Raw genomic sequence first — 21,141 nt, 5'->3', positions numbered from 1 at the left:
CCCAGCTAGAATGTGTTTATACTATGAAAACACTGCTTGCTTGTTTGCCTGGATGGAGGTGTGTATGTTTGTGTTTCATGCTCCTATGTAACAACCCAGTTTTCTCATCAAGTGTATGATCACCAGAGAACCATTACTAATCCAAGCTTTGGATGATGTTACCAGGAGGATATACCAGGACATGCATTTAAATACTTGCCTGCCACATCCACACTTTGCATTGTTAGGTGTGCACTTTAATTAAAACACACACACTTAACCGTGCTATTAAAAATGTAATGTGCAACTGAAGAGGCTTTAAGTAGGGGATGGTAAACTATATTTTTTACAACAAGCTTTAATTGCCTTTTTTCCTTTACAACATACAAATGCAATTATGAAGCATGCACTGACAAAAATGTACATGCTGTTTTTGTTCTATCTTGCATCAAGAACATTCACTCATGGTACAAGTAGCACAGCAGAGGTACAAAGATGTTTGGTGTTTAATGTGAAAACAGCATCAGTTTTGTCAGCACTGGGGAATTCTCTTTTATTTAAAATTACTTCCCACCAGAAGTGGCAAAGTGGATTGGCTCCTTTGTCACATTTTCCTCTCCAATGAAATGAATTTGGGAATCAACACAGGGGTCCAGACCAGTGGCTGAAAGTCACTGTACTAGTCACCATGTTGTTTAGTGATTAAACATAGCTGTACTTGGGGCTAGGCTGAAATGCCTGGTAGTAAGATAGATGAACAGCTGGCTAGGGCAATTAAAGTCAGAGCAGATATAGACCTTGACATCTTCATGTCTGCGGTACTGGATATATTACTGACTTTTCCACTGGGAGGCTGAAAAGAAGCCCTTATCTTCTTCCTCATCTGATGGTTGAGCACGTTCAGTTGGAAGCAAGTCCCCAGAATTCATAGAATTGGAAGGGACTCCAAGGGTCATCAAGTCCAACCCCCTGCAATGCAGGAATCTGAAAACCCGGTTTGAATCAGCACGTACATTGTGCATTGTGTTGCAACTAGCCCCTTGTCCCCCTCCCGCCAGCATACTCTTTCGAAGGCTAAACGTTCTATTTCTTCAGATTTACCCACTGGTTCCCAGTGGCTTTTACTTTTTATATCTCGAGGTTTGCCTCTAGTTCGCCTATTGCTCATGATCAGCAAAATCACAAACTACCCCCCCTCTTCCCTGTTCCATTAATTCGCCAAGGACAATGCTCTGTTCCTGCCTAAGGTTTTTTGTCGACAAGGCTCGTCCTGCTACAGCCACAGATATTGCACGTCGCCCTGTCTAACGCCGGAGCCGTGCCCGTTTGCAAATGACATCATACCAGGCCGACGACGATGCACGCCCACTTGTTGGAGACGCGCATGCGATGCCGGGCCAGAAATCCAGCCGCGCGTTTCTCCGAGCTGCCTGTAGGCGTCGCGGTGGGTAAATGCCTCGCTTTCTGGGCGAGCTCTTGCGGCTCCGCTCTGCGGGCGGCAGGTGGCGCCAGATCCCGCCTAGAAGCCGCCGCCCCAGCTTGCGAGCGTTTGCGTTCCCGCAGGCTCGAGCTCCTTTCTCTTGCGCACTCGGTCCCAGCTTCGCCTTCAGTAGCATTTGCAAGCAGCCGGGCTGAGGAGCGAAGCGCTGTCCGTTCAGCACCACCTAGGCGAGAGCGCGGGGGGAGAGCAGAGCCAGCCCTTTTGCGCAATCCGGACGGAACCTCCTTCTGAGAGCGCGGTGTGCCCTGCAGTAAGTAGCCAGCGCGGGAGACTGGCGGGCTCCGAGGTGGGTGGGCTGGGCTGGGCTGGGGGTCTTGCGTGGGCGTTTGGCTTGATCCTTCCGCTGGTGAAGCGCCCGTTCGCTTGTGTCTCTCCCGCCCAGCACTCCTGGCGCAGATTTATCTCCGGAGAAAACGAGGGCTTTCCGATTCCTTTCCTGTTCAAAACGCAGCCCCAGACGCAAGCGTGTCCATCCTCGAACGGCAGGCTCAGAACAGGGGGGTGGCTAAAAGAATGATTCTGATTAAACACCACACCCCAAGGGGTTAATGCAGCAGTCGTGATTAAAACAACAAGGCACAGCGCAACACACACACACAAAAGCCCCAGGCCAGAACCACCCTTTCCTTGTGCAAGTCTCCTGGTTTCCTTGGATTTCTAACAAAGCAGCAAGGCGGGGTTCGCTCATCTGACATGATCGTGATTTATCGCTTTGCTTATTATGTTTGGATCTAAGCAAGGGGAGGCTTGATCTGGGCTCTCTTGGAAGGTGGCTCAAGAAGCATGCTTGGTAATGATGTTCTGTTGTTTTAAATGGTGCCCAGAGATTGCTACCAAATGTGAGATGCTTCCCCCGCACCCACCAGTAACTTCCCCCAGCGATCTAGCAGAGACATTCAAATGGAAAGGAAGGGGTGAGAGGCAAGGTTGATGGAAGCAAGGCAAAGCAACATCTCTCTTCCTTAATTTCCAGTTTCCTCCCTCCCTCTTAACACTAGTCGTCTCTATATGTTTTTTAGGTCTGGAAAGTGAGGTCTAAGGATGGTGAAACTTGGGAGCAATTTGAATGACAAGAACAAGCAGCAGCCGTCCAATGAGGATGGCTTTCAGACGGTTCCATTGATAACACCCTTGGAAGTAAATCATTTGCAGTTCCCAGCTCCGGAAAAGGTAAATGGAACAGAACAGAACAAAACAGGAGCAGGCAACACTGTCTTCCCACTAGTTTGTTCTGTTGTCCCTTGGAAGCGGTTTTTTTTTTAAAGCACAGCTCTGGTTCCAATTAAATGCTACCTTATAAAAAGGAATTGACTGTTTCCTGTGTGTTTGTGTGTGTGTGAGAGAGATTTAAAGCCCAGCAGACACACCACCTAAACCTGGGAAATGGTTCGTGACTGAAGTCTGCAAAATGGCAGAGTCTGTTCAACAGATTCTTCACTCAAATTTAGTGGGGGAAGAAATAAAGCTGCGTCTGATCCGCTAAAATGATTTTATGAATCACTGGCGTTCTGTGCCTGCTCTGAGATTGTGATGATTTGGGGTGTTTTATTTTACAATTCTCAGGAGTGTGGTTAATATCTGTAATCCATATTGGTTATTCAATATTACACTAACCTTCTATAGATGAGCAGGTAAAATAATGTAGAGGGGGTCATTCAGTGCCTTCATCTCCTCCCTCCCCCATAAATGGGCTTCTGGGAAGTGATCGCTTTTGTGAAACTCATAATCAAACCTCATAGCTTTCGACTGGCATGCTGAAAAGTGGGCATCATTGATTAGCTTTGCATCGACCTGTTATCTTTATATAGCCTGTTTTGTATTCCATACACATTGTTAACTCCCAACTGTACTGTATTTGGAGAGATAATGCAATGCCATCAACACATCTCACCATAATGCTATGTGCCCAGAGCATCTATGTAGCATTAATCCTTATTGGAAAAAGAGAGCCACTGCAGTGCTGCGTCTTTGTATTTTAATGAAGTATATACAATACAAAGAAGGTGTTGCCCTCATGCAGTAACGACAGAGTAAATACATTTGATTCTCAAATTGCACATGTCATAAATGTTCAGAAAAACATGTTGATATGGGTGATGTAATGCTAATATATCTGTTGGCAAATAGAAAAGGGGAAAGGTGCAAGCGACTGGGCTCGATTACTTCAGTAAAATCAGACTTGTGGCAAAAGACTGTAATATGCCTAGTGAATCATTATAACAATATAGAGGAACTCCACTGGGACTATATTATGGTAACTGAGGGAGGACTGAGTTTGGTATAAGCAAGGAGAGATGAAGACAAGCTGAGCACCCACAATTTTGGTTGCAAGAAGGTATAATCCAAACTGATTTCTCAGAAGCAAAGAACACACAGTTTGCAAGATGAGTGTTCGTAGTGTGGTGTTAAACTTCTGGAAGCAGGTCTGACATTGGGGTCTAGAATGGAATATTTCTTTTCTTTTCTTTTCTTATATTTTTCAAAAAAGAAGGAAGAGGGTTACTTCCTAAGTGCTAGTTTTTGGGAGTTGTTCCTTTCCTGTTGTCGCTGCAAAATAAGACTGCAATTCTTTCTCCATCCTCTACCTCCCAAATCGTATAAATCAAGGCACACATTTTGCCAAGTAGATTAAACATTTCAACAAAAATAAAATAAAAATGTGGAAATGCAAATCTGCCCCTCCCCCCCATTCTTTCCTTTTCCAAATGAAAACAGTTCCTCTGAATTCCACAGGAGTAGCCTTGTGACTTACACATCAGTTGTAGCATGTAGGCAAGAGCCTGTCTGCTTCATCAGGGGCATGCAGTGAACTGTCTCCCTGTCCTCTTCAGATATATGATATGAATAAAACCCTTGCCTATGAAATCAATTTGCTGCAGTTTTGCATGAACCTAAATGGTTGGTTCACCAAAAAGCATGTTTTGCCTGGGACTTCAAGGTCCAGTGAGTAGCATTAGCTAATCATTTCATCACCCTCATCACTCCATATCTCAAAATGGGAAGAGGAGGCAACTGCTGCTGGCCTGGCTCTATTTAGGCAAAAGCTCTTGGACCAAGTGGATGAACCAGATCTCAGAACTGCAGCCTCTTGTAGGTTGTGCAGCCCCAAGATCTGGCAGGCAAGCGCTTAAGCAGGTATACACAGGGGGATGGAAAGCTGCAAGGTCAGCATGGACGGCAGCAGCTTAAGTAGAGTCTAGGGAGCTAGGCTAAAATAAGTTGTTGCACAAGCAACTGCTGGGTTCACACTGACCACCTTCATAATGCTGCAGCTCAGCTGTGTGATTGATGACAGTGTGAGTCGAGAGCTGAATCAGAGTCTTCATTTAACATTTGCTGCCTCATGGGTGGGTCAGATTAATTTGGCCTCCAGGGCGTGTAAGGCATAACATCCTGGTTGTTGCTGTTGTGGTGGTGATGCTTTTTGGAGGAGTGAGAAGGATCTCGTGGTTTCGTGATGCAGAACCAGGAGGTTTGGGGCGGGGATGCTGTTCGAGGGAGATGCACTCCACAGTGCAACTAAATCCTTATGGTGTGAGGATTCAGTATCTGTTGAGGAACCAGCAAGCTAAATAGTGTGGAGGGCTGTTTTGGAAACCCGACTAATGTCTCAGATAAAGGCAATTGTTTTATCATTACTTTCCCAAACCCTTTTGTCTCATTCCAACAATTTCTTCCGGTCCTGAACGCATCAACTCATGTAAGGGCAGCTCACCTTCTATTCGATTGGCAAGGTAGACAGCAAAAAAAAATCACACTTGAAGCTGGCCCACCTACTAGGATGGAAAGAGAGCTTAAATTACCTTGAAGCTCCACATGCATCTTTGAACACATGTGGAGCTTTCGACCGAGGACTGAATAATAATGAACAGTCATGATGATGATGCTAATAACAACCAGCATTACGTTGTTGTTATACTTTAAATTTTCATATCAAACAACTAAGAAGCTTTTAGTGAAAAAAAAACTTTCTCTCCTTTAGTGACAGCACAAGGCAAAACAAAGTGTTAGATGTATCACATTTTATTATTTTAAACAAATTAGCAGGTGTTTCTTCTTGAAAATGCAAGAAAACTTTCCATTATGTGCAGCCAGGCCACTGAATTTTTTTATACTGAAAAAGAATACTGTTGTACTGAAGTACTGAAGAAGAATACTACTGAAAAATCATTTGAACAGTATGGATCTGTTGTCTGGTTCCCCACTCAATGTGACTTCTGAGAATAAATGTGCTGTTCTCATGCAACCATTCCATGGATGTGTAGTTAATAAGTAAATATTTCTTACAGCCAGTTGACAGAGCTTTCATATGTAGGAGCTATAAGAAAGAGGTCAGCTCTTAAAAATACTGAGTATTTCAAAGTAGGTTGTGGGGTGCTCTGGCCCACACTATAACTTACTTAAAATGGATTAAATTGATCATAGGCACTTGAATGGTGAATAGCCAAAGAATAGTAACGGAATAAAATGATGATGGAATCACCACTGTACATTCTAATTGTTTCCTTTCCTTTTGATAGATCTGAAATTGGTCAGTGTTGGAAACATGTTAGTAGGTGAGATAGACTTAGCTAAGTGTAGCTCTTATCTATGGGAGCTCTGGAGCTGATTGGAAGCACATTGGTTTGTTTTATATTGAGTGTGGATTGGTATCACTTGCCCAGGAGACAGATCCTTAAGAAGTTCCTATTAATTAAATGAGGCTTTGTTTGAGAAGAGGTTAAGTAAGGAAGGAAATTTCCCCCAACTAGAAAATCAGCATGTCTTCCAGCAACCTGTTGATGCCCATGAGGGTTTTCCTGTAGCTGAACTACAATGGCCTTTCCAAATTCTCCATGCTATTTGTGTGTGGCAAAATTGTATGCATGTGGTTAGGGGTATATTTCCCTCAGAAAACTCTTACAAGAAATTTTGCTCAGGGGTAGTGCACATCTGCTTGGGATGCAGAAGGTTCCAGGTTCAGTGTGTGCCATCTCTCAGGACCAGTGGTGGGAAAACCCTTCTCCCCAGACCCTGAGGAGCCATTCCTAGTCCCAGCAGTACCAGATGGGCTAATTCTTCGACCTGATCATAGTCTTATGTTCTTGCCTCCGTTCCTGTAACCACGCTCCTGTTCTGCAGAACTCATAATTCATCTGTTTTCCAAAATCCACCCCTCTTGTTCTGACACATCATTCTGTACTTTTTAGATAACCTGGGTTTCAAGTACAGAATATGTTAAATAATAATAATAGCAAAGCAGAGATGTGTATGTTTGCTTAATTTCCACAAAGGATAGTAGTGGCTGATGCAAAATGTTTGTATTTTTGAAGGAGCTCTGTGTGCAAGCCAAGGTGGGGTGGGGCCTCTCTCACCAAGGCCTCCCTTTTCTAAGCTGTGTGCTGAGCGCTTCTTTCTCCTACGTGTGTCACTGAGCAGCAGCCTTCGGTGGACATTTTGTGAGCATTTGCACATGAAGATGTGAACAAAAATGTGGCAGCCACAGAAGGAGCAGAGAAGAGAAAATGTGTGCATGAATGTGAGAAAAGAAAAGGGGGTTTGGTAAATGAGAGAAAGGCAGTGGTTTGTTTGGGTTGCAGGGTTTTTGCTTTTGTTTCCCCAGTGATAAGTGTTTTCTCTTTTCAGTTTTCCCAAACAGCCTCCTTAAAATGGTACTTTAAGGTTTCAGTTCTATATCTGCTTTCCTGGGAGTAAGCACCTTTGAACTCAATGGGGTTTACTTCTGAGTAGACTTGTGCTCTTAGAATGTGCTGTTAAAGCACTTGTTGAGGTTTCATAATCTCACTATCTATCCTGACGATGTGCTTTGTAAGCTTTTCTTTCTTAGAAACCCAGTGTTCTCCCAGGCTACTAGTCTATTGTAAATGTGTGCAATAAATTGGGTTGAGCATTATCCCCATGGCATTTCTGAATGTGGATTTTAGCTGATGAATCCATTTTTCATCTTGTCTTAATGGGGATTTTTACTGCATCCTTCTTTAGCTCTCCCAGTGAAATTGTGACAATCCAAAAGGCATTTAAACCACTTCAAGGATTTTGTTGTAGAGCCAGAGCCAGTTGATACCGTTTGTTAGAGGCTGTTATCTAGTGGGTTTGTTTATGGATTTTTCTGCTAGGCTTATTTATGGGTTAATGCAGGTGTGGGAAACCTCCAGTCTGTGGGCCAAATTTGGCTTGACACAGTCCCCAGTTCAGATTGTGAGGCTGATTAATGCAAACCATGCCCACTTGCCCCACACCTGGTGTCATATATGATTGTCAGATGCAGGGCAGGTGGTAGAGACCCAGCTGATCTCAGCAGAAAGCAGGGTTGAAGTCACCACCCATAAGCATCTGGGTTATGAGTTTGAGCCTACTGGCTTGTCTGCATGACTGAGTTTCCTGTAGCTGATTCAACCAGAAAGCAGCTTTGCCAACCCTGTGGGAAGTACTAAGTATCAATCTAGTGAAGGCTTTCGCAAATGGGTCTCCAGCTGTTTTTGGACTACAATTCCCATCATCCCTGACTACTAGGCTTGCTAGTTAGAGATGTTGGGAGTTGTAGTCCAAAAACAGCTGGAGACCCAAGTTTGGGAAACACCAGTCTAGCGGTTCAAGTGTTGGGACCTGGAAGACCAGCGTTAAAATCCCAACTCAATCATGAAACTTCCTGGGTGATATTAGGACTGTCATTTCTTAGCCTAACCTGCCTCATGTGGCCATTGGCAGGATAAAGTGGGGGGGGGGGGGAGAGAAACTATGTATGTCACCCAAAACTCATTGGAGGAAAAGTTGGGATTGAAATGAAATAAATCATAGGGAAAGCTGCCAACTACTGAGTCCACCACAGATTTGTTTTTAATGGAGAATTAATGAGAGCAGTGCTCCATGAATGTTGTGTTCCGGTTGCGTGTCCTTTGCTTTGGTGGCATTAAATGCCAATATATTGTGATGATAAACGACCAATTCCCAGCTGATTTGCAACATACACAGGCAAGCAGTTTTCTGACACTGGTGGGTCACATGTGGAGCATGGGTAAATGCATGACAGATTGGAGAACAGAACAAATGGGCCTGCCCTCAAAAGCTCCGTAGACCTACCAGTGTTCAGTTCCAGGTTTTGATGGATAGGCAATGTGCTCTTACTCATTGGGCCCCATTCCCTGAGTGTCCCCAGCTCCTTATCTTCACCCCTGCTGTTGCGGTGGCACCCATTCACTTGCCTCCCATGTGTGCAGCATGTGTGCTCAGATATTTCCATTCAACTGGAGTTGGTCTGAAGGAGAAGGTGCACAGTGTACTCAGTGTGGCTCTGTGACTGATGGAACATGCAGCACATGACACCAGTTCCTTCTTGAATGTCCTAGGATACGAGGAATATGCACTTTGACTTCAAAGTATTGCTTTTTATATCCCCTGTTTGTTTAAGATATAGGAGCATTATTATTATGTTTTATTCAAAAGGATAGTGCCAATCTGGTGGTGTTCTCTGCAGGTTCAAATGCACTACACCCCATATAGACTTTAGGTTTCATATTGCTTTCTGTCAGATTAGGAAGGCTCTCTGCACATGCCTGGAGGTATTCAGCACTTCATTTCATTTTTAATAGAACCTGGGGCTGGATTCATCTAATGAGATCCACCAGCATAAATGTTCTGCTAGTGAACGAGGGCTTTTTTGCCTCTTCTCTTTGTCTCACATGCCCCCCGCCCCCCAATTGGCTTTGGGGTGTGTGTATCAAGGGAACCCTCAGAAGAGTGCATGGGAGGAGGAGAGGAGAGATAATTCCATCTGGGAAATGAAATGCTTGCATTGATGGAACAATCTCCTTAGTGCTCTGCTGAATTCCTTCTGGTGTTCCTTCACAATGCACAATGGAGCAACATTCTGTTCATGGTCAGAGGAACTTTGCTCTCCTGGTGTGTGTGTGTGTGTGTGTGTGTGTGTGTGTGTGGTGTGTGTGTGTATATATATATATATATATATATATGTATATGCATATATATGTATATGTGTATATATATATACAGTGGTACCTCGGGTTACATACTCTTCAGGTTACAGACGCTTCAGGTTACAGACTCCTCTAACCCAGAAATAGTACCTCGGGTTAAGAACTTTGCTTCAGGATGAGAACAGAAATTGTGCTCTGGCAGTGCGGCAGCAGCAGGAGGCCCCATTAGCTAAAGTGGTGCTTCAGGTTAAGAACAGTTTCAGGTTAAGAACGGACCTCTGGAACGAATTAAGTACTTAACCCGAGGTACCACTATATATATATATGTATTGTTCCCAATGGGGGAAATATTTTGTTTGTGCCCAGAGGCATTCAGCTCGATATACTGAGTTGGCAAACCTATTCATAATAGCAGCCAGAGGCACATGCATACTTATTATGAGAAATAGATGTGTGCTCGGTTCCCTTGAAAGCAAGAAATTGCTTTCTCTGAGGGCCAGGTGAGATGTTAATTAGGTTGGATTCATTCCAACTAGAGAGGGCTCCTTTCCATCCCCTGCCCCAACCCTAGCACACAGTGGCGTAGCGTGGGTTGTCAGCACCCGGGGCAAGGCAAGTAATTTGCGCCCCCTAACCTGTGGATTTGCTCCCCCTAACCCTAACCCCCAGATGTTGCGCCTGGTGCGGCCGGCCCCCCCTGCACCCTCCACGCTACGCCACTGCTAGCACATGCTCCCGAGAGTGTGGGTACTTCAGGACTGCAGTTAATGGAAGAGTAGGCCTCAAAATGGCCAATAATGCCCGTGCTAAAAAGTACACAGTGACGTAACTTGTGAAAAAAAGAAAAAGAAAACCGGTATCCTAGTTACATATCAATGATGACTGCTTATACATGAGTTGCTACCCCTCAAAAAGAAACCTTGAATAACTTACTGAATGTGATAGCTCAATGTGTTGCAGTCGCCAGAAACCTGAACAAGCTGTTAGGAACAACTGGGGGGGGGGGAAATGTCATTAAAATAATCAAAAGATGCTTCTGCTATAAACTGCTAAGGTATCTTTAACATGAAGTAGGAATGGGGGACCCTGGTGTGCTACAGATACTGGACTACAACTCCCATCATCTCTGACCATTGGTCCTGCTGGCTAAGGCTAATGGGAGTTGGAGTCCAACAACATCTGGAGGGACAGAGTTTCCTCATCCCTGACCTAGAGCCATCCAGTTTAAAGAGGAGATAATAAAAATGAGAAATACTGACATACTGGGGGATAAAAGTGAATAGAAACCAGCAGTTTCCTCTTTCACAATACAAGCGTTAGAGGGCCAGTGCTAATAACATACAACAAAAATACTCCCACACAGGTTAATAGCATGCATAGCATGTATAGCTCATTCGCCCAGGGTGCAGTCTATAGCAAACTGGAGCGGGTGGCGGCGGAAATAAGTCTGAATAAATCCATAGGAAAGAGGAATAGTTAGCAAGGGTGGATATTCTTGTGCTTAAAGTATCTCTGCATGTTAGAAAATCCTATCAGAGTGTCCTCCTGTGGTTCCTCTATCCCTTCTTTCTTATGTCTGTCAGCACTTCCTGTCAGACTCTAACAGCCGATTGTGGGCGCAGGCAAAAACGGCTCGCTTGATGTTATAGTGATGGCAGGTGAATGACAAGTGGGTGGCCCTATGGTGTGGTGGGGGAGACAAGGAACCTGCCCACTGGTCCTATCCAGTTCCCTGGCACTGTGTTAGGGAATTGATGGACCAATAGGTGCTTCACCTGACTCTGCGGTGCTGTCTGTACATTGCTGTGCAGACAGAAAACGTTTTCTTTAAAAAATGGAGATCCTCCCCGCAGCAAACAAAGCATGGAGTCATGTTTCAGGATATGGACTGTGGATTTGGAAATTGAAGTACTGCGTGAGGCAATGCCTTTTCATACCAAGAACTTCAAACTAGAGGTGATGGGATTGTCTGCGGCCAGCTTTAGATATGCAGCAGAAGGACTTGGTAGGATGCTGAGATGACAGAGTGGACTGTACCACTTCTGGCTGCAAAAGGTAAAGGTAAAGGGACCCCTGACCATTAGGTCCAGTCGTGGACGACTCTGGAGTTGCAGCACTCATCTCACTTTATTGGCCGAGGAAGCCGGCATACAGCTTCTGGGTCATGTGGCCAGCATGACTAAGCTGCTTCTGGCAAACTAGAGCAGCACACGGAAACACCGTTTACCTTCCCACCAGAGCTGTACCTATTTATCTACTTGCACTTTGACGTGCTTTCGAACTGCTAGGTTGGCAGGAGCAGGGACTGAAGAACGGGAGCTCACCCTGTTGTGGGGATTCAAACTGCCGACCTTCTGATCGGCAAGTCCTATGCTCTGTGGTTTAACCCACAGCGCCACCTGTGTCCCTCTGGCTGCAAAGGGGGTGCAATTTTGTAATACTTCCCTGACATCAAACACATGCGCCCATCCTCCTCCCTGCACATAGCATATCAGGGAGAAAGAGTCTAGCATAGCCACCTCCTTTCTGTGTGTATCTCCTTGCGGGAGTCAAAGCCTTGATTTCAACTCCACTAGCCGTCTGAAAGGAATATGGTCCATCCTCTCAGGACTCCACCACTTCATCCTCTTGTGCATTTAGATCAGGCCTGAGACTCTCTAGGAATAGTAACAGAGCCATTTTGAAAACAACTCCTATGTTCTGCCACTCAGACCTACCTAAGGAAGTTGCCTTGTACGGAATCAGACTATTGGTCCATGCAGCTCAGTATTGTCTATACTGACAAGCAGGCTTTCAGACAATGACATCTCCCAGTCCTACCTGCAGATGCCAGAGACTGAGCTGGGGCTCTTCTGCGTGCAAAGCAGGGGCCATGAAGCTATTTTGGGGCTAATGATGTGGGTAGGACTGCTTTTGTATTAGTCTCCCTTCCCTTGAAGGACAAATGTCTTTCAGTAAAACCATAAGGGAATAATTCAGCATTCCACTAAGGAGATCCTCTACCCGTGCAAGCATTTCAGCTTTCGGCTGTGCTGGAGGTTCTCCCAATCCCCTCAGCGCCAATTCCAGGGGTGCAGGAGGGGTGCAGTGTAGGGAAGCCCCATTGTGCAGGTGGAGGTCCTGGTGCAGGGCTTTTGCTGATGGGGCTCATTAGGTGTGTCCCATCCTAAGGTTGGGTATGTTTAGCCTGTAAAAGAGGAGGCTGAGAGGAGATATGATAGCCATCTTCAAATAGCTTAAGGACCATCTCATGTAAGGTAGAGCAAACTTGTTTTCTCCTGCTCCAGAGGGTTGGACCCAAACCAATGACTTCAAGTTACAAGAAAGGAGATTCTGACTAAACATCAAGCGGAACCTTCTGACCGTAAGAGCTGTTTGACAGTGGAATAGACTCTCACAGGAGGTGGTGGAGTCTCCTTCCTTGGAGGTTTTTAAGCAGAGGTTGGATGGCCGTCTGTCATGGACGCTTCTGCTTTGGAGAGGGTTGGACTAGATGACCCTTGGGTCCCTTCCAACTCTGATTCTTTGCTTCTTCATCAAAAACCAGATGCAGCAAACACATAGCATTCTACTTAATAGAGAGTTTACAGAGTTTAAAAAGCAGCATGGAATTGGGTCCAAAGAAGACCACACTATCTGAAGTCACATATTAGGTCTCACTTCTATTTGCTGCAATGCTAAGCTGCTTATAAGGAGTTTCTATATGTCCACAGGCTCTTTCTAGTGCTGCTGTAATATAATTCGTGTCCCAGGCCCAAAGGGTTGGATTATTCTGAGGCTTCTGCAATTCACGATAATTCGGGGACACGTGGCTTGCCCCATCCCCTGCAATGAGGCAAACCCTGCTAGACCTGAAGATGCAGTGTCTGGAAAATAATGAGTCGTCTTTTTCTGAAATAAGCCTCCTCCAGCAGTGAAGACTGTAGCTTCTGTAGGCACTAGCCAATTGCTGATATCGGTTGTAGTCTTGTGTGCAGTTCAGTCTCTGTCAATCCACTACTTTCATTTTAAACTGAACTTCTTGGTGTGTAGCTCAGTTGCACACTGCAGTCATGGGCCATGAGCAACGGATACATGAGTGTGTGCTTAACTTTCTCCTGTTGAAACTTTGCTGGATCATGCTTATAGTTAGGAAGACACTTCCCTGCAGTTTAAACCCATTGCATCTTGTCCCTGGCAACAGAGAGGACAAAATGATGCCTCCATCCTGCCAAGGAGATCCATGTGTGGAGCAAGCATCTGACTGACTGCCACATCTTGCATTATGATCTGTGGGTGTGAACAAGCTGTGCATCTGATTGTGCATTGGGCATGCATGCTTACTCCCCACATGCCATAGCTTTCAATGGGATGTGCATTTTGAAACTATAGTCCCCCAGTACATATTCAGGTACATATTCAGTCATGTATCAAAATACCCTTTTACCTCATGGTTAGGTCAAAGTTGTTTATTCTATGAGGTTTTCAGTGTTCGCAGATTGTCGATGCTTGACTTAAGAGATAGCAAACATATAACATCATGAAATGGTATTACTTCCCCTACCTCGGAGGGGATGCATTTCTGATAATGTGTTCTGATAACAGTATTTTTCTTACTGGCAGCAACAGTTCAGTTTTTTGTCCAATAGAATCCTCCTCCCCCTCAAAAAATAACACAAAAAGCTATTTTGTTGTGTTATCCCTTTGGTTTGTGGTGGAAAGCTTAATTCACCCTTACCCACCCACACCTGTTCTCTCACAGTCTGTGTTTGCATTTGTTTTTTTGCTGATTTCTATATATTGTTTGGAGCCAAAGTTTCCAGTTTGCCTTCATAAAATCATAGAATTGTAGAGTTGGAAGGGACCCTGAGCGCCATCCAGCCCAGCCCCCTGCAATGCAGGAATCTCGACTGAAGCATCCATGACAGAGGGCCATCCAGCCTCTGCTTAAAAACCTCCAAGGAAGGAGAGTCCACAACCTGTTCTTCAAAACGTCAGTCCATCTTCCCATCACCAGTCCTGATGGGCTTACTTTCTGTGGTTTTTAAAAACGTATGTGGTTCATAAAGATGAGCTGTGCAAGTAAATAGATTGCCTTTTAAATTTACATATAATGACATCCGTTCTTGGGAAGAGTTGTAGCTCGGTGGTAGAGCACTTGCCTTGCAGGCAGAAGGTCCTTGGTTCAATCCTCAGCATCTCTGGGTAGGGCTGGGAAAAAGCCCTTTCTGAAACTCCAGAGAGCTGCTGCCAGTCAACTGTTCAGATCTGGGTGGACCAACAGACCGAGTCACTGGGACGCTGCTTCCTATGTAAGCTGAGTATGTACATGAATCCATGAGGGCATGTTGGTCAGGGGATGTTTGTGCTGTGTGCCTCAATAAATCTGACTTTGGCTCAGATGGAGGATTGATTCATGGACTCACTTTTCTCCCATCATAAGGCTTTTTTTTTTTGGGTAACCACCCCTTCATGACTTCCATGTGGGACTGGGCGTTGTGAAGAGTTCAGCATACACTCGGTTTTTCCAGACATCATGCATTATCAGAGGGATAAGAAACTCCCGTTGCTTCCTGCCGCCGAGGAAATGCATTAATAAAAGGGCTTTGAATTATTTTATTTTGGGGGGTGGGTAAGTGAATTACTTCCGTATGAGAAATGGAAGGGATGAAAGCAGAGCTTTATAAAGTAGTGTCATCTAGGTATTCTAGACGTCAGCATAGCACCAAGCATTGATGGGCTCTTCATAACATGGAAATGTCCCCTGTCTCTGCCTAGTAAGCACATCTGCATTGGATGGAGAAGACTGAAGGCGAGATCAAGGTCAGGGAACATCACATGGCAAAGAGAAGGCAGGCAAGATGAGGCTAGGATAATCCAGGCAGGGATTTGTTGTTAGAGTAGTGGGTTTCTAGAGAAGTAACATGGAGGAGAAAAAGGAGAGTGAGCAAAAGAGATCAAGCCTGATGGAGACAGAAGAAGAAGCTGTTCTAGGCAGAGGAAGTGCAGCCTGGCAGATGACATGGAGACTCAGGGGATCAGAGAAATGACATTGAGAGCAGAGGGGTGACTTAGAAAGGCAGGGCCACCCCAATATATTTTGTTGTCTGAAGTGGAAAAACCCCCACTCCCTCTAATTTAGATACCTAGTACCCAATGTCAGCCAAGATATTCTGGCATCCAACAAGTACCACTCATACTTCCGGACAATAAAAATAAAATAGCAACAACATTATTTGCTGCTCTTTCATGACACCCCAGATTGGTTGTTTGAGATGCCTGTCTCACTCTGTCTAATGATAGGGCTGGCCTGAGAGAAGGGCTGTAAAAAGAAGTGGGAAAAGGGATGCAGAGCTGACCCACAATGCTGATTCAGACTGCAGATAGTCTACTACTATAAATTTGAATGCTCTCTTCTTACAAAAACATACTGCCTGTGCAAAGCTCACATGCCAAGGGTCAAGTCTTTCTACAGGCAAGAACAGCTTGATGTAGGAAAACATTTCAAACACTCTGTGTGAAGTGATGTAGACTCCGGAGGGGCAGTACTGTGTGACACTCTTGAATGTGTAGTTCAGCCCATAGCAAGGGCTTGAGAAGGGGAATGCTATAGGACTCAAACTTTCATGTCAAGTGTTACAAAAAGATAGTGAAAAGACTTAAGGAGCTGGATGACATGGTCATAGTAACTGGAGAGAAAAAAGCCTAATAGTGACTTTCTGAACCAAACGAGTAGACATATTTGGCAGGTGGGAAGGACACTTAGGAAGATACAACCACAGCTTGGACACAGGCTTTATTGGCCAACAGTAAAAGAGAAGTGTAGCTATTGGAGATGCGTGAAACTACAAATTTGGTGACTGAATGGACATGGGAGAAGGAAAGTGGGAGGTCATTCATTGATGAATCTCAGGTTGTTTGACTCAAGTGGTAGATAGATGACTACCTTATTCATTGAGAAGGGGGGGATTGGTTGAGGAAAACCATAAGTCCTGTTTTGACCTTCTTCAACTGTTGACATTGATGGAATATCTAAAAAGAAATCTCTAGAAATTTCTTTGCATACCATGTGAAATATTCTCAGAACTTCCAAATGTTACTCAGAATCAGGGATCCAAATTTCCTGCTGCTTGAGCTTCTGGTGCAGTATGTCACGTTGGACCTCATGCATCTCCCATGCACTCACATCAGATAGGAGATGCAGGAGTTTCACCTTCAGATGTCACACTAGAGGAAGACTGAGACATTTGAGAACATAAAGAGAAGCCACTCAGTTTGGCTAGAGGAAAGTCACTGGAAACAACAAGCAAGTGAGAATGGCAAAAACTAGACAGAAGAGGGTCAAGGTGCACGTTGGAAGATAATATATGATGGCCATGGTTGTGGATAGGATGTACGAAGGATTTAAAGGTGAAACGAAAGATGATGTTGGTTTGTTTGTGTACTTCTTTTCAGCCCAAAGTGGTAAAGATGGGGACAGTATGGCAGCAGCAGAGAGAGTCTGTTGTTTCTTTATTCCAGATGGAGGAAGACAGAAGCATGTTTGAAAGCAGAGAGGAAGGAGCCAGCAAGCAGGAGGAGAGTAAAGATGAGGGCGAGATGGGGGTGGAGACAGAGGCAAAGAGAAAGGACATTGCATTTTAATACAGCATTTTACTATTTTATGCTTCTGAGCTGCCCAGAGAACAATGTCATTGGATGGCTTATATAAATGCCACAAATGAATAAATAATAAATGCAAGCTTCGGGGCAAAACTTAACTATGTATCTAAAAGACGGGTGCAATCCTATACATGCTTTCTCAGAAGTAATTCCCCCTGTGCTCAGCAGAGCTTTTCTTCGGGAAAGTTTGTGTGTAGGATTGCAACCTTGAGGGAAAAGTTATGTAGGCTGTCTCTTGACATCCTTCTGTGGGATTCTGAAGGTGAAATTCAGGTGACCTCTCCCTCACTACCCCCAAGCTGGGCACATTAAAACCTAGAGTCCAGTTTGGCCACAATGACTGTCCTTGCCACAGAGATTGCAGCTGGAGAACAACAGAAACATGCAGCCCTTTGCGAAAGCACCATGAGCTTTGAATATAGAGTTAGATGAGTCAGAATTCACCAACAAAATGTATGAAAACCCTTAGTTTGCTTTTCTCGTTCCTGCTCGGGGAATGCCCTGACCGTGAGCCTTGGAAGAGTGCACAGGCCAATCCTGAACCTGGAAGCAATCAATCTCCTTGGCAGGAACAGTGTGTTTTATTTCTCAGTCTTGCCAATCCCCGGGACTCCTGCAGCGAGCGAGACTTTCTATTATTAATAATCCCGAGGAGCAGTATTTTAAAATTTCATGATCTGCACTTTTTTTGCACCACCTGACCTACAACATATTATATACTCCTTGGCGGCAAAGCGAGAATTACATCAGGGCTACATATCCTTTCCTGAAATGAATAATTTAGGAGCATTCACGATGCCCAGCTCTGTTAAATGTTATCGCTCTATCCTGGGCAAAGAAGGAAAGGAAGAGTTTTAAGTGCAAGTATAAATGATCCTGGATTTCCTCAAGTGATGGAAGGATTCTGAATAATTACAAATCAGAGTGCTGGGTCTTCTTATTCTTCAACATGGAAAGCAAGCTATTGTAATCCTTTTTAAAGGTCTCCTATCTTCTTTCACTCATTTGGGTTTCCATCAAAGGGCTATCAAAGGAACGTCCTTGTTTTGACCTTGTTCATTGGTTCATTAGTACTGTTGCTTTTTAATTGGGAGGCTTCTCCAAGGCCTCAGAGCTCTTTCCAAGCCCTGCTAGCTGAGATCTTTCAAGTGGAGAATATGAGAAAGCCATTTCCCTTCCCCGGGGAAATGGAGTTGCGGGCTGGACACGATCCTGCCCCGTGCGCGGGGGTGTGGCTAGCCCCTGCATCATAGGGAGTCCCTCCCTCCATGACGCATCCTAGGCCAACCAATCTGGTTGGCCAGGGGGCGTGGCGTGCAGCATTTAAAGCAGCCCGCGGGTGGGAACTTGCCCCCTTTTTCTGGTTCGAGTTGGTTTCCATCGACGGGGCTCCCCCTACTGGTGGTTAACCTTTCTGAGACTTCCTGCAGGTGGGCAGGAGTCAGATATAGTCAGTTTGGTTCCAGTGCCTAAGCCAATACCACTCACCTTCTGTACCCAATAAAGTTGCGGCCCTTTTTAGCCCATTAACCTAAAATATTGGTGTCAAGTGTCTTTATTCCAACAGGGGGAGGGTTCGGGGCCTTGCCATGCAATTTGAGCTCATTCCTACAAAGCTGGTGATCTGTTGCTAGTCGTGGGGCAAACTGCCCCCCCAGTCAGAACTAAGCTCAGAAAACTCAAATAACTCCCCTCCACAAAGCTGGAAAATAAAATCTGAGCCAAACACTCTTAACCACCCCCTGCTCCAGACTGCTGTTCTATTGTGGGTGTACAAAGTAATACGTTGTGGTCCTAGTTACAGTGCCCCCCCTACTTCTATGTGAGGTGTGGAAAGCATGTGCTGCCAGCCTTTTAAGCCTTGCTGCCAGACTGGGCAGGGTAACAGCCGATGCTTGGCCAGCCAGCAAGGCACCACCCTCCACTGGGGCACTCCTTTTGGCCCATTCACAATTGCCCTCTTTGGTGAGAAGACCGCTCCTTGCTACCACTGGCCAAGGGGAATTCCCCAACAGTGGCTGGCAAGTGAGCAAGCTCTAGTTGCCGGGGACGAAGGCAGAGCACGAGGAGGCCGCAACTGTTGCCCCCCCGTAGATACGTTGAGCAGCCATTGTTGATGCATTAATAGTTCATTTGAAGTGGATTTATACTGGATTGTCCAGACATCACCCCACTTATCAGTTGTTCTGCGATGCTCCCCCAGTGTTCCCGCATTATTGCAACAACACTTCATTGTCTGTGTTCCCTCCCTGCTACTCCCCCACTTTAAGCTACCGTACTGTCATTTGTGTACTTTTTATGCTTTTATGGCCAGGCTGTGGTTGCCTGTGCTAAAGCATTGCTCATTTCCACAAAAATATCCCCCTCTTCAGGGATGCCAGTATCTGGCATCATCAGGAAGCATGGGTTGGAATGGGTTAGAAGCAGATACACTTTGGCACCTTGCAGAGGTGCTCTTATGCTATGGTGCAGTAAAAGTGGGACTCTATAGAGAGCTGGAACAGTTGTAGCATAAAGAGTTATGGGATTTTAGCAGGAAACCAAGGGGCACACCTCAGTGGAAGCTGAAGCCATATAACCACCCTGATGTTTTTGCAGGTACAATTGGCATTGAAAGTGTGATTGCATACAGCCACCCTGATAGCATCATGAGCACAAATGATAATGCACAATAAAAAGAACATCTGGAGGGGCCCTTAATGTAATCAAAAACACCTTGCATGGTGGAACGTTCTTAGAGCACCATGTTGCACACAATCCATAGTTCTGAGACTATGAAGTAGGTATAATTTAGCAAGTTGTGAAAAGGAGAAAGGAGAGGTTGCTTGTGAAGGATCCAGGGTGGAGTGAGACTTGCCAGACCCTCTGGGATTGTTGGTGGGAAGGGCAGAGGAGTGCAGCTTCAGAATGAGATTGAAGTACATGCCTTTGGACCTCATCACCATCAGCTAGTTAGCGGGGGCTCAGGTGTTACTGGAGATTGGCCTGCAGGTAGGACACAAACTAGCTCTGAGGGAATCCTTCAAAGTATATGGGAGACATGCAAGAATGTGGGACTCCTTTCTGAGCATCACACAGTACTGAGGCCTTTAACCGAGTCAACAGGGAAGTAAGATCTAGAGTTGGAGTCAAGTGATGTGACATTTAAGCCTTATTAACGACCATGATTTTGGAATGACACTAGTTTGGCTCAGTGAGTATTGAAATCAGCCTGAGCTGCAGATCTCTTGGTGACTATAGGCAAGTCACTATCTCAGTCTCCATTCCTTGATATGAAGCATTTCTGTCTCATATTAGTCACCATAGAACCTTCTTGGAGAGGTTATAGCAGAAGTCATTAATGTTCTTACCTTCAAAGAGGAGCAGAAAACCTCTTAGATAATAGTTCTTAATTTAGCCTGGCCTGTTTTTATATCTAGGTCAACCCAAGTTTATTTTTGTGAATGACATGTTCTTGTTCTTTTTACCTACCCCATGGTTCTGTAAAGGGGGTTTAGCAAACATTCCACGTGTTACTCAGCAGCAGGGACCCACACCTGTTCTTGAGCATCTGGTGCAATGTGTCTTGTGGGATCTCCTGCCTAGCGTCAGATGTCACACTAGGAGCATACAAAGAGGAAGCCCAGAACATTTGTCCTACCCTGATCCTGCTTCTGTTGTAACACCCATGACTTCTCCTCCTGTGAGCTGGAGCACTTCGTAGCCTAAGTTCATAATAAAACACTTCCATCATAGGTGAGGTTCTCTCCTTCAAGTCTCATGCTGAAACAATCCCTTATGTTTTGTGGCTCCTTGTGTGCGCGTTAGCTTCAGTTTCTACCCAGCTAGTCATAACTTCATTTTTACTAGGTTCTTTCAGGGAGCATTTTAAGTTCTACCCTTCTGCTTCAAGGGTGTTGGGCAGGTGTTAATTGTTTTGCCTTGTTTGAATAGCCTGGGCAGTATCTAAAGGGAATCAGTAGAGCGAGCACATACACCATTATCTTTTTCCCCCCTTCATAATATTTTATTAAGATTTTCAAATAAAAAAAAGAAAAGGAAAAAAGAAAACACAAAATCAAAAAAGAAAACAGGTAAAAACAAATA

The 21,141-nt window shown here is 44.9% G+C and overlaps 1 protein-coding gene across 2 annotated transcripts in view; it reads left to right on the top strand.

Moving 5' to 3' along the window:
* Window positions 1-1,482: 1,482 nt before the first annotated feature.
* Window positions 1,483-21,141, top strand: part of NSG2 (neuronal vesicle trafficking associated 2) — a 52,152-nt gene continuing 32,493 nt past the window's right edge. The window contains exons 1-2 of one of the 2 annotated variants that reach the window (XM_083431017.1): window positions 1,483-1,730; window positions 2,500-2,650. In XM_083431017.1, the coding sequence (XP_083287143.1) occupies window positions 2,522-2,650 (129 nt within the window). In that variant the 5' untranslated portion in view covers window positions 1,483-1,730; window positions 2,500-2,521. Of the gene's footprint in view, window positions 1,731-1,951; window positions 2,271-2,499; window positions 2,651-21,141 lie in introns of those variants that run through there. The other variant, XM_083431018.1, reaches the window with a different exon arrangement.

The sequence above is a fragment of the Podarcis tiliguerta genome (genome assembly GCF_965153285.1).
Source record: "Podarcis tiliguerta genome assembly, chromosome: 2".
NCBI lineage: Eukaryota > Metazoa > Chordata > Lepidosauria > Squamata > Lacertidae > Podarcis > Podarcis tiliguerta.
The sequence above is the reverse complement of the archived record's forward strand: the minus strand, read 5'-3'. Positions and strand labels throughout refer to the sequence as shown.